This window comes from Pseudonaja textilis, chromosome 1 (assembly GCF_049901715.1).
Source record: "Pseudonaja textilis isolate UNSWEBS1 chromosome 1, rPseTex1.2, whole genome shotgun sequence".
Lineage (NCBI taxonomy): Eukaryota > Metazoa > Chordata > Lepidosauria > Squamata > Elapidae > Pseudonaja > Pseudonaja textilis.
The window spans coordinates 161,982,939-162,000,531 of NC_141990.1; the positions used below are offsets into that span (position 1 = coordinate 161,982,939).

The 17,593-nt window shown below is 36.7% G+C and overlaps 1 protein-coding gene across 3 annotated transcripts in view; it reads left to right on the forward strand.

The window, feature by feature from the left end:
* The window catches only part of FN1 (fibronectin 1), a 90,865-nt gene that overhangs the window by 7,282 nt on the left and 65,990 nt on the right, over positions 1-17,593 (forward strand). For all 3 annotated transcript variants that reach the window (XM_026707702.2, XM_026707703.2, XM_087919612.1), the window contains exons 5-12: positions 727-858; positions 1,553-1,690; positions 6,230-6,388; positions 7,822-8,013; positions 10,229-10,408; positions 13,195-13,371; positions 13,753-13,905; positions 14,770-14,898. In XM_026707702.2, the coding sequence (XP_026563487.2) occupies positions 727-858; positions 1,553-1,690; positions 6,230-6,388; positions 7,822-8,013; positions 10,229-10,408; positions 13,195-13,371; positions 13,753-13,905; positions 14,770-14,898 (1,260 nt within the window). The remainder of the gene's footprint in view (positions 1-726; positions 859-1,552; positions 1,691-6,229; positions 6,389-7,821; positions 8,014-10,228; positions 10,409-13,194; positions 13,372-13,752; positions 13,906-14,769; positions 14,899-17,593) is intronic.

A 17,593-nucleotide genomic window follows, 5' to 3' on the forward strand; every position in this document is an offset into this window, starting at 1 on the left:
GGTTCCTTATTACATCCCTTACATCCCTTATTAATTATGGAGTCTTATGATAAGACAGGAAAGTGGCATGACCCCCTCACTTCCTGGACATGAACTGTTTCAACTCCTTCCCTCAGAACGACTCTATAGAGCACTGCACACCAGAACAACTAGACACAAGGGCAGTTTTTCCCTGAAGGCCATCACTCTGCTAAACAAATAATTCCCTCAACACTGTCCAACTATTTACAAAGTCTGCACTACTATTACTATTTTCTCATCATTCCTTATCACCCATCCCCTCCAACTTGTGACTGTGTGACTGTAACTTTGTCGCTTGTATCCTTACGATTTATATTGACTGTTTCCTAGTATGATTTGATTACTTATTGTACCCTATGACTTGTACCTTACGATTCTTGACTCTTCTTTAATGTATACTGAGAGCATTTGCACCAAGACAAATTCCTTGTGTGTCCAATCACACTTGGCCAATGAAGAATTCTAATTCTAATGTTATAGTTATTAGACTGTAGGGACTTTCATATTGGAAAAGAAACTAGCTGCTTTTCAAAGCTGAGCACATTATGAAGGATTGTCCAGCACTGAAATGGATGAAGGGATCTAAGGCTTTATTATAAAAAAAAACTGGGACAATCTTAGAGTTGCTGAACGAATAGACAACATTGAAGTAGATACATTAATGATATAACTTGGAAAAACAGCTTCCTATGCTTTGTTTTTCAGATAGATGTCATGAAGGTGGCGAGTCCTACAAGATTGGTGATACCTGGCGCAGGCCTCATGAGACAGGAGGCTACATGTTAGAATGTGTGTGTCTTGGCAACGGAAAGGGTGAATGGACTTGCAAACCAGTTGGTATGATTTTGTTTTCTTTTATGCATTTCAGAGATCAAAAGTATTTCAGTTGCGAATAGAGCTGTTTGCAATAATTATTATAAGCAAACTTTTGATTCTTTGTGATAACATTTTTAAAATTTTTGTCTCAGTTGATATATATAAATACTCAACATGCATACATGAGCAAGTTTTACCTAGACTTTTGATCTGCAGGTAGTGCTTCTGAATATCCCTCTATAGACAATAAACAAATTCACCTAGAATATAAGTATGCCATAGAGAAGATGCCTCGGTTAATATATTCCCTGCTGTCCAGTCTCTAGAATTTTTGATAAGGAAGGGCATACTTGGTTAAGAGAGTCATGCTCCAAAGTTTGATGTGTTTTATTGACATAACAGAAAATTATCCATATCATTTCAAAATATAATCCTATATATAGTTATATACCCAAATATAGCTATACCTTCAAAAGGAGCATAAAATAAAACAAAGCTATCAGCAACACCAGTGTTGCAAACACTTAGAAACCTCTATTTCTTTGAATTGCCAGCTTTCTGCATGCTGTTTTTTTTATTCAAATGCAAAAATTATGGAAGCATTTTCTTTCCTTCCTAATTAAGAAATTTAATTCTTTCCTTGATGAAATTGTAAAGAAAACAATGCAGTGAGTTTATTTTTTCTTTTTTACCTTTGGGAATTAATTTCCCTTAGCTGAGCGGTGCTATGATAACACAGCTGGGACATCATACGTTGTTGGAGAAGTTTGGGAAAAGCCATATCAGGGCTGGATGATGGTGGATTGCACTTGCCTTGGAGAAGGCAGTGGGAGGATTACTTGCACTTCCAGAAGTAAGTATGGGTTTGTGGCAGAGCAGCTCATGCAGAGTATTAGTGACGCTCGTGGTTTTTTTCATTTCCCCCATTATTTTGAGGGTGGGCCCAAAGTCTGGAATGTTCTGCACAAACTGTTTCGCTGATTGTATTCACGCTATCCATGAAGCTACAGTAAATTATTAACATAGTAAATTAGCAATTTGATTGCTGCTACCTCCTCTATTCAAGTATTATGGCTAAAATATTACTTGTCAGTATTTTCCTTAAATCAAGGGTACTGGCCTTTCTCATTTCTTCAGTATGGTAAAGCCACAAGGGACATGACAACTGCGCAAAGACATCACCAGGGAGGAGGTCGAATTGTGACAAAACAATGGGGGTGCGATTAGGTTGCAAAAAGAAGCTAAGCATTTAATGTAATGTTTGGGGGACATACTAATGAAAAAGTTAAGTTTTAAAGAAATTCTGCTTTGAATTACCTGGAAATAATAATTGCATCTTAACAATTTACAGTAATCTGAGAGATCAACAGTCTCCTAATAATCTTCCAAACTATATGTGATATATAATCGTATCATTTCCCTTTCCATTACAAGATGTAGATGCTACCCTCCAAAAAGCAAATAAAATATTGCTGCACCTGATTAATGTTTTGTATGAACACAACTGCTAAATTCAGAATAAGTAATATATATATATATATATATTTATAAAAATAAGTTATATATATATAAATACATACATACATATATACCTATACCTATACACACACACACACACACACACACACACACACACACACACATATATATATATATGATTGAGTTATATCAATTGACTCAAGTTTATGTTAAAAGAAAGTACTGTACTTTTATTTCCAGTGGATCTCATCCCTAAATAAATAAGTACCCACAGATTCTGCATAAGTGATATTTATATACCTTCAAGAAGATAAATTTTATTTCAGTCTTTGATCTGTCTTAACCTTGCTGTTTCTTGTTGATATTTTTTTCTCTTATGTATGTCCATAAAATTATAGAATATCTTGTTTTCTCTATCCTGAACTTTGTGCTAGGAATAGTACCTTAGATTGTCTAGCAGTCATGAAAATATGACAATTATTTAAAAAGCTAAAGATTTTTATTTTGGAGAATATAGAGATATGTCTTTGAATTTTAGAGAGGTCAATCAATCCTCTTCAATTCCAGGCTAACATTTATTGTACCTACTGGATATTGGTAGAAAGTACAGTACGTCTTGGTGTTATCCTGAAGAGCTAGCTTAGATTCCAAGATAAATTTATGAAAGTTTTCATTATTTCTTCAGACTATCTTTGAAGACATTGAGAAAGTTCCACTAAACAATGTGGAAGTACTTAGGAATAAAGAGTATGAAACTTTAATTCCATAGTTAAGTTATCATTAATTAACAAATACACTTATTTAGTTACTCTTTCTCAGGAGCCCTTTCTACATTATTCAGATGAGTCTCCCAGCTTTTTTGAGTGGCAAATGACTGCATGGCAATGGAAAAATTAGAAATTTTTCCTTTGGTGAATTTTCTTAAATTCTAATCCATTATAAATAAGATTGACATATTAAACATGAAAGAACCTAAAATGAATCTTTGAAATGTTCTTTCTTCTATGATGATGTTAGCTTGTGATGAAAAATTACTACAACTTGGATCCAGTTGTATGCAAGATAATCACTGACATGCATAGCAAATATTTAAAAGAAGAGTCATTGGTTAAGTATAAGCCATACTAAAGCTGTTTTGGGACACACATGGTCTTTTAGAACTTTTTTGTGTTGGCTTTTGAGATGATATTTAGCTTTTAATTGAGGATAACAACTTTGCTTAGCATAAAGTCAATTATATAAAGTAAATCCTCAGTTTGAAAATAAAATTTAAAACTGTTAAAGCAACACTTTTATTTAGTCTGGACTGGTAACTTGTGGAGGAAAATGTGTGTCTTAGTGTCAAAATGGGAAAGATACAAGGATGGAATGTTTTCAATTGCCAGGAAAAGCATGATCAAATGAATCACATTAACAGTATGTTATAATACAGTATATGTCCCATAAATCCTTTGCTGGATTCAATAGGAATTCTTATTTTCTTAATATTAATCATTTGTACTGTTTGAAACTAAAATACTTGGCTTTGTACAACATTACTATTTATTCAAAATACAAACATTTTATAGCATTATCCCAGCACACACATTGAATGATTCATTACCTGTAACCGGAAAATCATTGAATAGAGTAAGCCATCATTTATTAATGATGTGAATTTGGACAGATTGCATGTCTGTGTGCAGCACTTTCTCTTGAATTTTGTAATAGTGTTGATCAGTACCATAATTTCTTAACATAGTGTGAAATGTGTAGGATCATGTAAATTTGAAACAGACTCTGAAACTTTCTTCAATGTTTTGGATTGTTTTATCATACCTCTCAGGTATCTTCTATTTGTTTCGTTTCCATTTTCCCGAAGTTTGTAATAGTTCTTTGTACTCCCAGATTAACACTCAGTTTCTAAATATATCTAGTTGAGATTAAGAACTTTGAGCTTAATGCTGTTCAGAGTAAATGTGTTTAAGTTTGCATTAGAAAGTTTACCACAACATTATTTGCATTTTGCATTTCGTTTTATTGAAGTATATAATTACTGAAATGGTGGATATCCCCTTGTAAGTATTGTCAACTCTTAACCATCCAGCTGGTTCCCAGCTTTGAATATTTTAAAAAATATGTCCATTCATATAGCTGAAGCCACAGACCAATTTCTTGGCAAACTCACATATTCCCAGCAATCTGACTTCGTGTCTTAAACATTTTCCTCATGTTCATTTTTTGAAACTTGGCAGCTGAATGATTGTAATGACATAGCAATTTTCTTTCCAGAATTGTGTAATAACAAATGTGTGGGTGTGTTCCCTCTTGGTTTTATTTTTGCTGATGATGTTCTTTCTTCTTCTTTGGGTGATTTTTACCATATGATTTAGATCAAGAGTCATTTCAGGTTCCCAGATAAATGAAGTTCTTTTGTCTCCCTTCTGTGGCTCCCTGTCTGACGATCCCACCACTGGTTGGCCCCATACCTCACCCTCCCCTCCCACTCGCTCCTCACTTGCTCTGAGAAGGGAAGGGCAACAGAGACTCACTCCATATTCCAGAGAGAAAGCAAAGTGCCCCTCTACTTCCTTCTACTTCCAGTCCTTCTTGGTTCTGTGACTTTCTCACTGCCCCGAGACACTGGCTGGGCTGGCTGCAGCCGATGCTCCATGTCATAATGGGTTCCAAGAGGGGGAGGAGGGGACACCGTCTTCTCCATTGTGAAGCACACTAAATTTAAGCGTGCTACGCAAGACGCTGCAAGAGCAGCAAGCAGCTATGGAGGCAGCAAGAGGAATATGGTGAGATGTGTGACTTTTTCTCCACCCCGAGATACTGGCAGTGCCGGCTGTGGCTGATGCCACTCTCGCTGCCTCCATGGCCGCTTGCTGCTCTTGCAGTGCCTTGCACAGCACACTTAAACTTAGTGCACTTCACAATGGGGGTGATGAGTCCGCTCCTCCTCCTACTGGAGCCCATTACGATATGGAGTATTGGTTGCAGCTGGCCCAGCCAGTGTCTCGGGGTGGAGAAATGTCACGCATCTCCCCCAGCGGCCGAGGTGGGCATAGCAGCAACAAAGGCCAGAAAAAGAGGCAAGTAGAGGGGTGCTTCATTCCCGGTCTGGAATATGGAGTGAGTCTCCATCTACCACTGTCGCCCTTCTCAGGGCAGGCGAGGAGTGAATGGGAGGGGAAAGTGACGGGTGGAGCCAGCCAGTGGTGGGATCATCAACAGGGAGCCACAGGAGAGGGCCCAAAGACCCGCATGCAGCCTAGGGTGTGAATGACAATGAATATGACCACCTGATCCTGAAGCAGGTGCACCTGATGCACAAAGCAAACTTGTGCAGAGCCCTTCCTAGGCATAACTGCCACTTTCCCTTTGAGCGGGTCCAGAAGGACCTAAAATTGACCCAAAGAATATGAGTTTTAGGGGAAGGCACCAAACAGTAATATCTGGTATGAAACACTGCACAAAAACATCATGTGATTTGTTTGATTTGGCTTAGCATGCTGCCTAAACTCAATTATTGTGTCATGTTATTTGTACATGCAGCCCCAGCATCCTTTTTGTGGCCTCAGAGTTCCTCTGGAATGACTGGAATCAAAATTTGCAGACATTTTAGTATTGGGGAGTTGTTTGAGAGTTTTAAGAGTTTCAATAAAAATTTTGACCTGTCTTTCCTTAGATACCAGATTAGAAAAGGACTGTTTCTCACACAAATGTACTGAAAAAAAATCCATTTTTAATTGAAGCAGTTAAAATATCCCAATGGTAGTTTTGAATGAGATTAGATGGAAATATTGACTATATTCAAATATTTAGTATCAGTCCAAGAGTATCAACCTTCATGAATGGGTGCAGATTAGGGTTAGGGTTAGGGTTAGGGTTGAAATAGCACAGATGTGTGGACTCTTCTTTTCTATAGATAGATGCAACGATCAAGATACCAAGAAATCTTATCGAATTGGAGAAACCTGGAGCAAGAAGGATAACAGAGGAAATCTGCTTCAATGCATCTGCACAGGGAATGGCAGAGGAGAATGGAAATGTGAAAGGCATTCCTCTTTGCAAGCCACAGGCGTAGGTAAGCAATATATCTGGATCAAGTTGGATGTTTATTCTTTCTTTATTCCTCTTTATAAAAATTACCCTGGGATATCATACATTAAAATTCAAAGTATTCAAACTGTGTTAGAATCTGAAGATAATAAAACTAACTACAAAGCCAATATAATTAAAAAACATTCTTGCCAACTAATGAACTCTGGCAAAAAATCCCTGCATCTAAAGTTGCTAGCATCACAGGGCCTCTTCCTCTTTGGCAGGGTTGACTTGATTTAGTCCTTTGGAATGATGAGAGCATAACCAAAGACTGAAAGTACAGATTCAGTTATCCACAGAATGGAATGTGCTAGTTAAAGTATCAGTAACAGGGGAGGCATTTTGGCAACAATGTGGAATCAGTTTTAATGAACTGCAAAATAGATAAGTGATAAATATAATCCAGTAGAACAGTTTAATGGGCTTTTCAGTGAAAAAGAATGTTCATAAATCTAAATGTATTTAAAATCCAAAGGTTTCCTTCTGATTTTTAAAAAAATTCCCTTCCCAGAAATCAGCTACAGAGAAAAAGGCTTTTTCTTAATATAAATTTAGGTTATAAGAAAGCAGATTCCAGTGGAATGTTCTGAAAAATATCCTAACTATAAAAGTAATTTGGCAGTGGAACCAGTTACTGATAGAGACCCGGAATACCTTCCTTCCTTTGCTACCTGTGTATAAGCAGAGACTGGATCTTCCAGGAGATATGTAAAATTGGACTCTTTCACTGGGCAGTGCGTTGGAAGATACGCTAACTGGTGCTTACCTTCTGATAATCTTACAGCAAACTGATCAAAAGTATTGTTGCATTCCCAGTAGAAATTCAGTTTTGTTAGGATGTTGAGAGGACAGTTTGGTTGATAATTTTGGTTCCAGTCAAAATGGTAAAAAAATGTATTAATGTTGGAAATTTCAAAGTTCCAAAGTTCCATAGCTGCCCATTTCAAATTCCTGACAGGGTGGCTGCTGTGATTAAAACCAGAGTAAAAGTAATTGTAACCAATCTTAATATATATATGTGTGTGTGTGTGTGTGTGTGTGTGTGTTATTCAGCTTCGTTCGGGTATTTTCCCACATCATTGTAGTTGTGCTTTTAAAGTTGTAGCAACGTTTCGGCAGAATCTCATCTGCCATCATCAGGCTTCTGTATTGTGTTCATCTGTGAGTCAGACTTTTACAGCCTGATGATGGCAGATGAGATTCTGCTGAAACGTTGCTACAACTTTAAAAGCACAACTACAATGACGTGGGAAAATACCCGAACAAAGCTGAATGCCATACATGTAAGTACCCAAGGTTTTATATATATATAACCTAGACCTACACGCCTGTACCTGTGAAAATCTACAAAAACAAATATATATATGTATATAATTTCTTACTGACAGTTGCAAAACATTGTTTTTTTATATGCAGGCAGTGCATCTGCAACCATCACAGATGTACGAACTGCACTCTACCAACCACAGCCCCAACCTGCTCCTTATGGTCATTGTGTAACTGACAGTGGTATGATGTATATTTTGGGAATGCAGTGGCTTAAAGCACAGGGAAGCCAGCATATGCTTTGTACTTGTCTGGGCAATGGAATCAGCTGCCAGGAAACAGGTAGGACATTGTTTTAAATATTTATTGGCATATAAAAGATGCTTCAATCATTAGCCTATGATAATGCCTGTTCCTAACTGATTAGCATAAACTGGGCTAAAGGTCACTGTGAAAAACAAATGATTATCATCATTTATACAAGGTCATGTGATCAGTCTGGCAATCTGGCCTTCATACAGTTATGCCTATAATCCAGAACTGTGACTTTTTCTTATATACAACCCCCCTCTACAGCTACAGCTATACCCACCCACATACACACACACAGAGTGAAATCTTGAAAACTTTTTGGACTACAACATACTTTAAAAAAAAATACATTTTTATTTAACATACATAAGTATTCAATGAATAGTGTATTGTCTGGGTCATTTTACATACATACATACATACATACATACATACAAACAAACAAACAAACAAACAAACATACATACATACAATATTCTTTACTTGTATATAATATTTTCCCCACTTCTAATTTCTACTTTTATTATCTAACCATTGGTAAAACAAGTCCCATGTTAAAAAATATTCTGTCTTCTGTATCCCTTATGTTTAAAACATACCTTCAGGTAGTCAAGAAAGTAAAATACTTGGGAATTTACTTAACAGTTAGATATGTAACAATCAAAGAAGATAATTATACAGGGTTAGCACAACAAATAAAAGTGGATTTGGAGAAATTGAAAAATCTGCAGTTATCAATGGTAGGAAGAATGGCAACTATAAAAATGAATATACTGCCGAAGTTATTGTTTTTGTTCCAAATGATTCCTATAAAGCTAGAGAAAAAATATTTCGAAGAATTAAATGCAGTAATGTTGAAATTCATAAGGCAAGGAAAAAGAGCAAGGATAAGACTGAAAATGTTGCAAGAATCCAAAAACAATGGGGGCTTTGGTCTGCCAATTGGGAGCCTTACTATCAGGCCTCAGCATTAACCTGGGTGAAAGAATGGATAAATCTTAGAAATAGAAGAATGTTATTGTTGGAGGGACATTATCTTCAAATGGGATGGCATGCCTTTCTGTTGAATGATAAAAATAAAATACATAGATATTTTCAAAAACATTATGTAAGGAATGTTCTACTCCTAATATGGGAAAAAGTTAAAGCAAAAAATTACATGAAAATACCAGTCTGGCTTTCTATAGTGGAAGCTCTGATACATCCAAATGTGGTAAATTTGCAAATATATATATATATAAAATGTATAAAAATATTTTAAATGAGAAAGAGGAATTTAAAACTAAACAGGAATTGCACAATCAAGGGGTGGACCTTGCATGGTGGCCACATCTGCAAATATAATCAAGATATGAAAAAGATGTAAAGATATATGGTTTCTATAAAGAGCCAACAATACTCGATCAGATACTATTAGGTATGGATGAAAAGCTAATAAAGAAAATATATAGTTATATATTAGTCGATTATAAATTCCAGTTAGGTCTTCTCTTTGCTTTTATACTAATTCTCTTAAATATTCCATCTCTTTCCCATATCTGTCTCCTTGCAAAACAGCTCATCACTTTTTACACTTCGGAGAGTTGATTTTAAAAAACTGTTTTATTTGGGGACAAGTCTCTAGCATAGAAATTAGAAGAAATCTCACCCAGATCCAGTACACTGTTCACGATCAGCTAATTAGTGTTTCTTCTTTTTTGGTTGTCCCAGTTTCAGTCAACCATAATGGCCGTCTCTCTTCTCCATTAGCTGGAAGGGTGTTCTTGGATTCAGCAGGGAGGCTGCTGCCTTCCCATGATCAACGAGAGGTCCCTTCTTTCTTCATCACCCCTCCAGGGTGACTTTAGCCCCATAGAGCTTCCTAACAAGGGAGGATCAGCCGGGATTCACAGAGCCCCACTAGCTACGGCTGTCTTTGCTGCAGCGCCAAACCAGAAGTTCTGGATTACAACAATTTCCACTTGGTTTTATTTGTGTAATGAGATTATCATACAAATGATGTAAATTGATGCAAGTAATATAATTTGTATCATTTGTGTTACGACATCATTCAATCTGTGTCAGTTACTGAAATGACATACATGCTTAAAGTTTTCAAAGACAGGAACTATGATCCCACTTGTTTGAAAAACTGAAGTTTCCCTATAATATGTATTTTTATATAAATGCTAAATATTAAATATTTTACTGAAACCAAATAACACCAAATTCTTGTATAATTATAATGGTATTTTATGTTTTAAAGCTGTGACCCAAACCTACGGTGGCAATTCCAATGGAGATCCTTGTGTTTTCCCATTCACATATAATGGAAGGACTTTCTATTCATGCACTTCCGAAGGACGTCATGATGGGAATCTCTGGTGTAGTACAACCTCCAACTTTGACCAGGATAAGAGCTACTCCTTTTGTACAGAGCAAAATGGTAAACTTTTTTTTGAAAAAAAAAAATCTCTTGGGGAGAAATGGGTTGCAGATTTTAGCATCCATTGGGAAAGTGTGGTCATGGAAGTACAGAATTAATCATAATTTAGTATTCTTTCACTGAGTATGATTAACATACCTTTTAAAAGGGCTGGGCTGAGAATAGGAGAGGTGATCTGCACTGGATAAAGGATACAAGGAAAGTCTTGAGAACTAGGAAAGTGTAAGATGGAATACAGAAGTCAAACATAAGTCTATCAGAAAGACTGATACGAAATAGGTTTAGCATAAGAAAGCTAGGTTTATATCAGGGGTGTCCAACCTTGGCAACTTTAAGACTTGTGGACTTCAACTCCCAGAATTCCTCAGCCAGCTTTGCTGAGGAATTCTGGGAGTTGAAGTCCACAAGTCTTAAAGTTGCCAAGGTTGGACACCCCTGGTTTATATCATGAGGCTATCACAGCATAATTAGATAGCAATGGATAGTATTTCTCTACAGAAGTCTTATCAGATAAAATGAAAAGCAGTAATAGTATACTAGATTGCAAGCTTTCCCTAGATGTCTTGAAAAGGATGTATTTGACTATTGCCTGAGGCAGAATATTTATTTTAGTTATTTCTTTCTTTGTAAAATGTAATTATCCACTGTTTCTCTTCTGCTGCTGTCCATCTTTATTCTGGGCATGCCCACTTTTGGAGTATGGCTTTTAACATACCATAAATACTCAGTTTGGCCTTCCGTATAAAAGGAGTTTTCTGCTCCTATTCTAAGTGATTGCTCCTTTTGTTTAAGTCTTTCCAAAAGTCTGAAATTATCTTTGTTTTTTGTTCCATGCTGAAGTGAAACTGGGCAACAATGGGTTGGAATCAGTTTTGCAATTAGCTTTTAGCTAAGAAATCTTGCCATGAGGAGTAACTGAGGCTAATCAGTGTTAGGTGTTTGCTAACAGTTGTTTTGTTATTATCCCATTAACTAATCCAATAAAATGTATATAGTATGCAGACATGTTCAAAGATAATAAGTTTGTGCCATTTTGCTCACTTGGGTGTCCTATGTTTGTGAGAAGGAAGTGAATTAAATAGAAATAAAGCTAGCAGTCTGTATCTTTGGTTTTCTGCCTGTGTTTGGCTGGCATTTCTTCTTTTTTTAAGATAGAAGCCCAATCTCTATATTAGGGTAGAAGGAAAGAGGTCTTTTGAATCTGATGCTCTGATGTCACGCCAAGCCAAGCTGGAATTCTCAGCCAGGTTGCCATATATGGCAGCCCTAAGAACTAGGAAGGGGCTACTGTGGCTTTTTACCCTGAGAGATCTGGAGGAACGCATGCCTTAAAACTGGGATTCATTTGTATAGTTTAATAATTCAATATTATTTTATTAAAAAAGAAATTGCCAAATAATTTTAAGATTTTTACAGTTACCCATTATATAAAAGAAACATACCAAAAGCTTTGACTATTTGCCTTATTTAATTTTTGATCTTAGAGGGTGGGGATAATATAATTCTGCTATTGCCATATACATGGAAGTTCTTGCAGAGAACTGGGTGTATAATCTGAAAATACAGTTAAATTCTGCCTCGTGATTTCTCAAAAAAAAAAAATCTGTCCCAGAGGTTTCTATCTTTTTAATAAGATTTTCAGAGAGCTTGTGATTTTTGAGCTTATTGGAGGTGATTGTTCTTTACCATTATTGTTATTAGATGTTTATTCTGCCTTTTATATATTTTGGTAAAATGAAACATGACTAGATATGTGGTAAACATATCTAATAATTCTGCTTCCTGTATATAATTTGATCTCCTACTACAACCATCCTGTGAGGGGTAGATTTGGCTCAGAGAGGAGGACTGGCCCAAAGTCACCCAGCTGGCTTTCCTGCCTAAGAACTCATTGTCTTTTGGTTCCAGGCCAGTACTGTTGTCACTATGACACCATCATTCCGAAGCTCTCTTTTGTTGTCCACACTTTCTAGATAGTAGATTTCTTCAATTCTGAAATTTTTCACGGGATTGATTTAGACTTGGTAGAACAAAGCTAGTTTGAATTTTTGGCAGAGAGCTACTGTATAGACTAGCTATTGACTTGCAGATGCTTTCATGCATTTTAGAACCAAGACAGAAGAGTGAGAGGCTAAGTCTCCCAAAGTGGATAGAGCAAAGCATTCAGCCTCTTTTCTCCACGGTGAGAAGGAATGAGCAGAAATAAAATGGATGTTTTAAGCCTTATAGATACTTAAAACCCATTTCAACTTTCCTGAAGGCCCTCTAACCAAATGGGGCCTGTTTGTGACCACTTAAGAATGCAGTCCTTGACATGCAAAGGTTGGTGCAGCACTTGAGCTGATGGAAGTTGCAAGCTGACCTGACTCTGATATGTTTCTTAAGTGGTTTGGAACTTGTTTATACAGATGTTTCCAGCTTACATTTATAGTCAAAAACCTGGAAAGATACTCATTTTTACTGGATAGTTGATCAGTTAAAAAAACCTGTCTTTTCCTCATTTTATGTTCTCAGTAGTTCACATAAAAATGACAAAGATTGCCATTCTTTGTTGTTTCTTTTTCTCATTTCTCAATTTCTTAATTCGTAACGTTTATTATATTTTCTTTAAATGGTGATTTCCCATTTGTCAAAAGAAAAAAGAAAAGAAAAATGACTTCCTAATGGAAGAAAAATGGTTGCAATAAAGTTTCCAGAAATAATTTTCGTGAGTGTGGTATGCTGGACAACAGATAGTAAAGTAATTGGCTACAGTATTTATTTGAATAACAATTGCTTTCTTGCAGTGTTGGTTCAGACACGTGGTGGAAATTCCAATGGTGCCCTATGTCACTTTCCTTTCCTTTATAATAATCGGAATTATACTGACTGTACTTCTGAAGGACGAAGAGATAATATGAAGTGGTGCGGAACTACCTCAAACTATGATGTTGATCAAAAGTTTGGATTTTGTCCCATGGCAGGTATATTGCACATATGTATGTTGGGACTCAATGTTATTCCTTAATTCTTGGGAATTATGAAAAATATGATTTGATATAAATATTCATTCATCTTGTATATATAGTTAGTTGTTGCATATAAAGATTAGCCTCAGTAAAACTGATTTTGCAATTTTATTATGAGAATAACATTTGTGAAAAGCTATTTAACACACATTGAGAATACAGGGTTCAAATGGAGATTCATATTTGAAGTGGTCAGAAGAAAATGAATATTATTAGCACTGATATAAAATAAGTACAGAAGAAATAACATTCCTAAGAGTCAGCCTTGTTACTTTCATGAACAGGAAGCATGTAATAATCAAAATAAGCCTAATTTGTTTTTTATACATTTACTAGCTCATGAAGAAATTTGTACGACAAATGATGGTGTTATGTATCGTGTTGGAGATCAGTGGGACAAACAGCATGATATGGGCCATATGATGAGATGCACTTGTGTGGGAAATGGACGTGGAGAATGGACCTGCATTGCATATTCCCAGCTCAGAGGTATTTTTGGTTTGGTTTGTTATTCATAATGTGATATAGCTAGTTAAGAATTAGTACAGTAGGTAATGTGCTAGAATTGAGAAAGTCTTGGTTTTCCAAATGGTTACTTATGCTCGAGTAGCATGGCCAATAGTGAGGAAAGCTAAGAGCTGTCTCTGAAGGGGCACATATTATCTCTCCTGAATTAGAAGACATTTGGGAAAGGAGACTGTGGTATAGGATCAGTTTCATTTAACTATTAAACTGGTTTCATATACAGCCAACAATGAGTAATCATTCACAGAATTTTGTTTTCTAGGACCTATAGCAAAAAAAATATATGAGGAATATACTATAATTTTAGTACATGTGAAAATGTCAATTCCTTGAAATCTCAGAGAATCATATGCAAAGCCTTTGTGACAGCATACCATACACAAATCTTATTTATTGAGTGTAAATCTCAGACTAGGTTCACATGTCATGGAAATTATGCACAAACAGAGCCAAAACCAATATAAAGGACATAACGAGATACAGTATGTGAACAGAATCATTGTTGTTTGTAGCCTGTGATTCTTGGAGTAACTAGTCATTACAACTCTGAGGAAGAAATAACATATTAGTGACTCAAGATCTATTAAACGATTATAAAGAATGCAAAAATTTATAGAAAATGCACATCATAATTTACTTTTTAAATACTTTATATGACATTCTTGCTTTTTATTTTACTGGAAGCTTTTTGAACATGGAAAAAACAAACTATTTCATTCATGAGAGATATTGGTAAACTGAGTGGAGAACAATATGCAGCTGTGCAAAGTTACAGCCATTATTTGTTCAAAGTAATCAATGATACAAATATGTTCTCTCTTGAAATAGATCAGTGTATAGTTGATGGGATCACGTATGATGTTAATCAGACTTTTCACAAACGTCACGAAGAAGGACACATGCTGAACTGTACTTGTTTTGGCCAAGGTCGGGGGAGATGGAAATGTGATCCTATTGGTAAGTTGATTCCTTTCATGCTTGTGTTCGTGTCGGAAGCACTAAGGCTCTTCAGGGTTGAAAGGGTTAGCTGATGATATCACTGTTGCCCAGAAGAATGCCCAGTGGGGGCGCCTTTCATATCTCCATTAATGTGCCCACTGAAGTGGTATCTATATGTCTACTTTGCTATTGCACACTTTATAACTTCTAGGTTGGCAGGAACTGGAGTGAATGACCGAAGCTCACTGTGTCATGTAGCAGGCCTTGGGTCTCGAAGTTGAGTTTGTTGATCATCAACTCAGCATCCTAACCATGTTTAGCATCCTTACCTTTCATGCTTAGAGCAATATACTATAAGGAGTTACCACCATGACTATGCCAGTACTTTTAGGCTGCTGCAAACTATCAGTAACAGTAAGAATTGGTCTACAAAGGAACCTCTATGAGTTAATGCTTATCTACATCCTTACCAGCACCTCCAACCTCTTGCTTCTATTCTAATGAAGAATCGAATCGAATCGAATTCTTTATTGGCCATGTGATTGAACACACAAGGAATTTGTCTTGATGTAAATGCCCTCGGTGCACATAAAAGAAAATATTCATCAAGAATCATCACATACAATATTTATCCCAACATCACATATTAATATTTAGTGTATTATAAGAAGCTGACAGATGAGAAGTAAAGATATACACATAATTCACATAATTATACACAAAACCTCTATGGGGATATGGCAGTGGCCTCATAACTGGATGTCCAGTTCAGCTATCCAGGCAATCACCTCTGGCTTTGCTTCATGCAGATCTTTTATAGAACCAGGGAATGCATGTTGTGGGCAATCTTGCACAGTATGTATAATACTTTGCATATGAACACCACATTGTCTGGTGGAGTTGGACATTGACCATTTGGGTGTGGGTACAATATTCAACTTGGAATAAACCAAGTCAAGGCTGTTGTCCATGGGATATTAGGATCAGCACTCCAAGATGTTCCAGCCAGTCTGTTCAGTAATTTTTTGTGGCTTTTCAGTTTTGCACCTGCTTTTCCCAGGTGTTTCAGAAAATTAATGATCTGTCCAGTGTACTTCGTAAAGTTATTACATTGTAAAATACAATTCTGGAAGTTCACTGAAGGTTGGTAATTTGCATACCTAATGCTGAGGTGGAATGTGACTATCTGTTTTGTTAGGGTGTGCTTGGAACCACATTTTTATTTGTCGACATTGAACTTCTGGAGATCTTGATTGATAGCATCAACACAGATGCATTTCTGAGAAACATAGAACATAGAATAATAGGGTTGGAAGGGACCTTGGAGGTCTTCTAGTCCAACCCCCGGCCATGGCAGAGATCCTTTACCATTCCATACTTTCTTTGGGCTTGATGGGATGAATACACATGATCATAGAAAGAATAATGGAACAAACCAATAGAGTTGGGATGCCAGAAGCCCTCCAGTCCAACCCTCCACTCAAGCAGGGGACCCTATACCTGTGATGCCAAACCTTTGCCACGTGGGCCGAAAGTGGCACGCAGAGCCATCTCTCCGGGCATGCTAGCCATCGCCCATTTCTCTTCTGGAACTAACTGGTTTTTGTGTGCGCTGGAGTGCCAGAAACCAAAAGAGCAGCTCCCAGTGCATGCAGGCATGCCGGCCACCAGGTCTTCTGGTATCTAATGTGCATGCGTGCATGAAGTCTAACTGGCCATTGCATGCATGCATGTTAGTTGTTCTTCCAATTTCCAGTGTGCATGCATATATACAAGTGCGTTTTGGCACTCAGCGCATTTTGGGTGCGCGCATGCTCCCGTTTCGGCACTCTGTGCCGAAAAGGTTAACCACCACTGCACTATATTATTTCAGACAAATGGTTGTTCAATCTCTTCTTAAAAACAGTTTCATGCAGGTCAAGTGTAAAAAGCGCAGCCCATAGCACTGATCCTTGTGGTAGTCCATTATTCAACTTATAATATCTGCTTCTATTAAATTCTGTAAAAATGTGAAATTACTCATTAGTCAACAAGGCAATGGTATTACAACAAGGTATTTACCTTTATTAGTTAGAGAAGCCCTTCTCCCCAGATAGTATTGTAGGCTGCCAAGAGGTCAAGAAAAACAGATATTTTTCATGTTCCTTTGGAATCCATTATCCAGATAGGAAGTTAGTACAAGGACTTGATTGCTACAATCATGCTTGGGGCAAAATCCAGTTTGTTCTACTTGGATTACAGATTCAATTGCTAGGGCTATTCTGCTTGACACAAGTCTTTATAAAAGTTTGTACAGAGAAGAGCAATTGGCTTGTAATTTTGAGGAAGGTTTGAATCCTTCCCTGGTTTCAAAATATAATTTTAGGCTGAAAATTAAGATTAAACATGTCTGAATGGTCTCCTTGAAGCTGTTTATCTTTAGGGGGGGCGGAGTTTCTCTGTGATTTAAAAAGATCCAGATTTCATTAGGTTAGCTAATGCAGGAAACTTTAAATAGGTCAGTGTTTAACTACACAGTCAATTTGCTTCACACTGAACAGGTACAACTCCAGTTAGAACCATATCAAGTGAGTCTGTGTAAGGCATTATTTAGACTTAAAACATATGTAAACAATTATTTTTCCATCTTGTGCATCTTTCTTCCTATCAAAGACTATAACAGCGTAAAGGCAGCAGAGAGAAAAAGAGGATGTTACTATAAGGAGAATGTCTG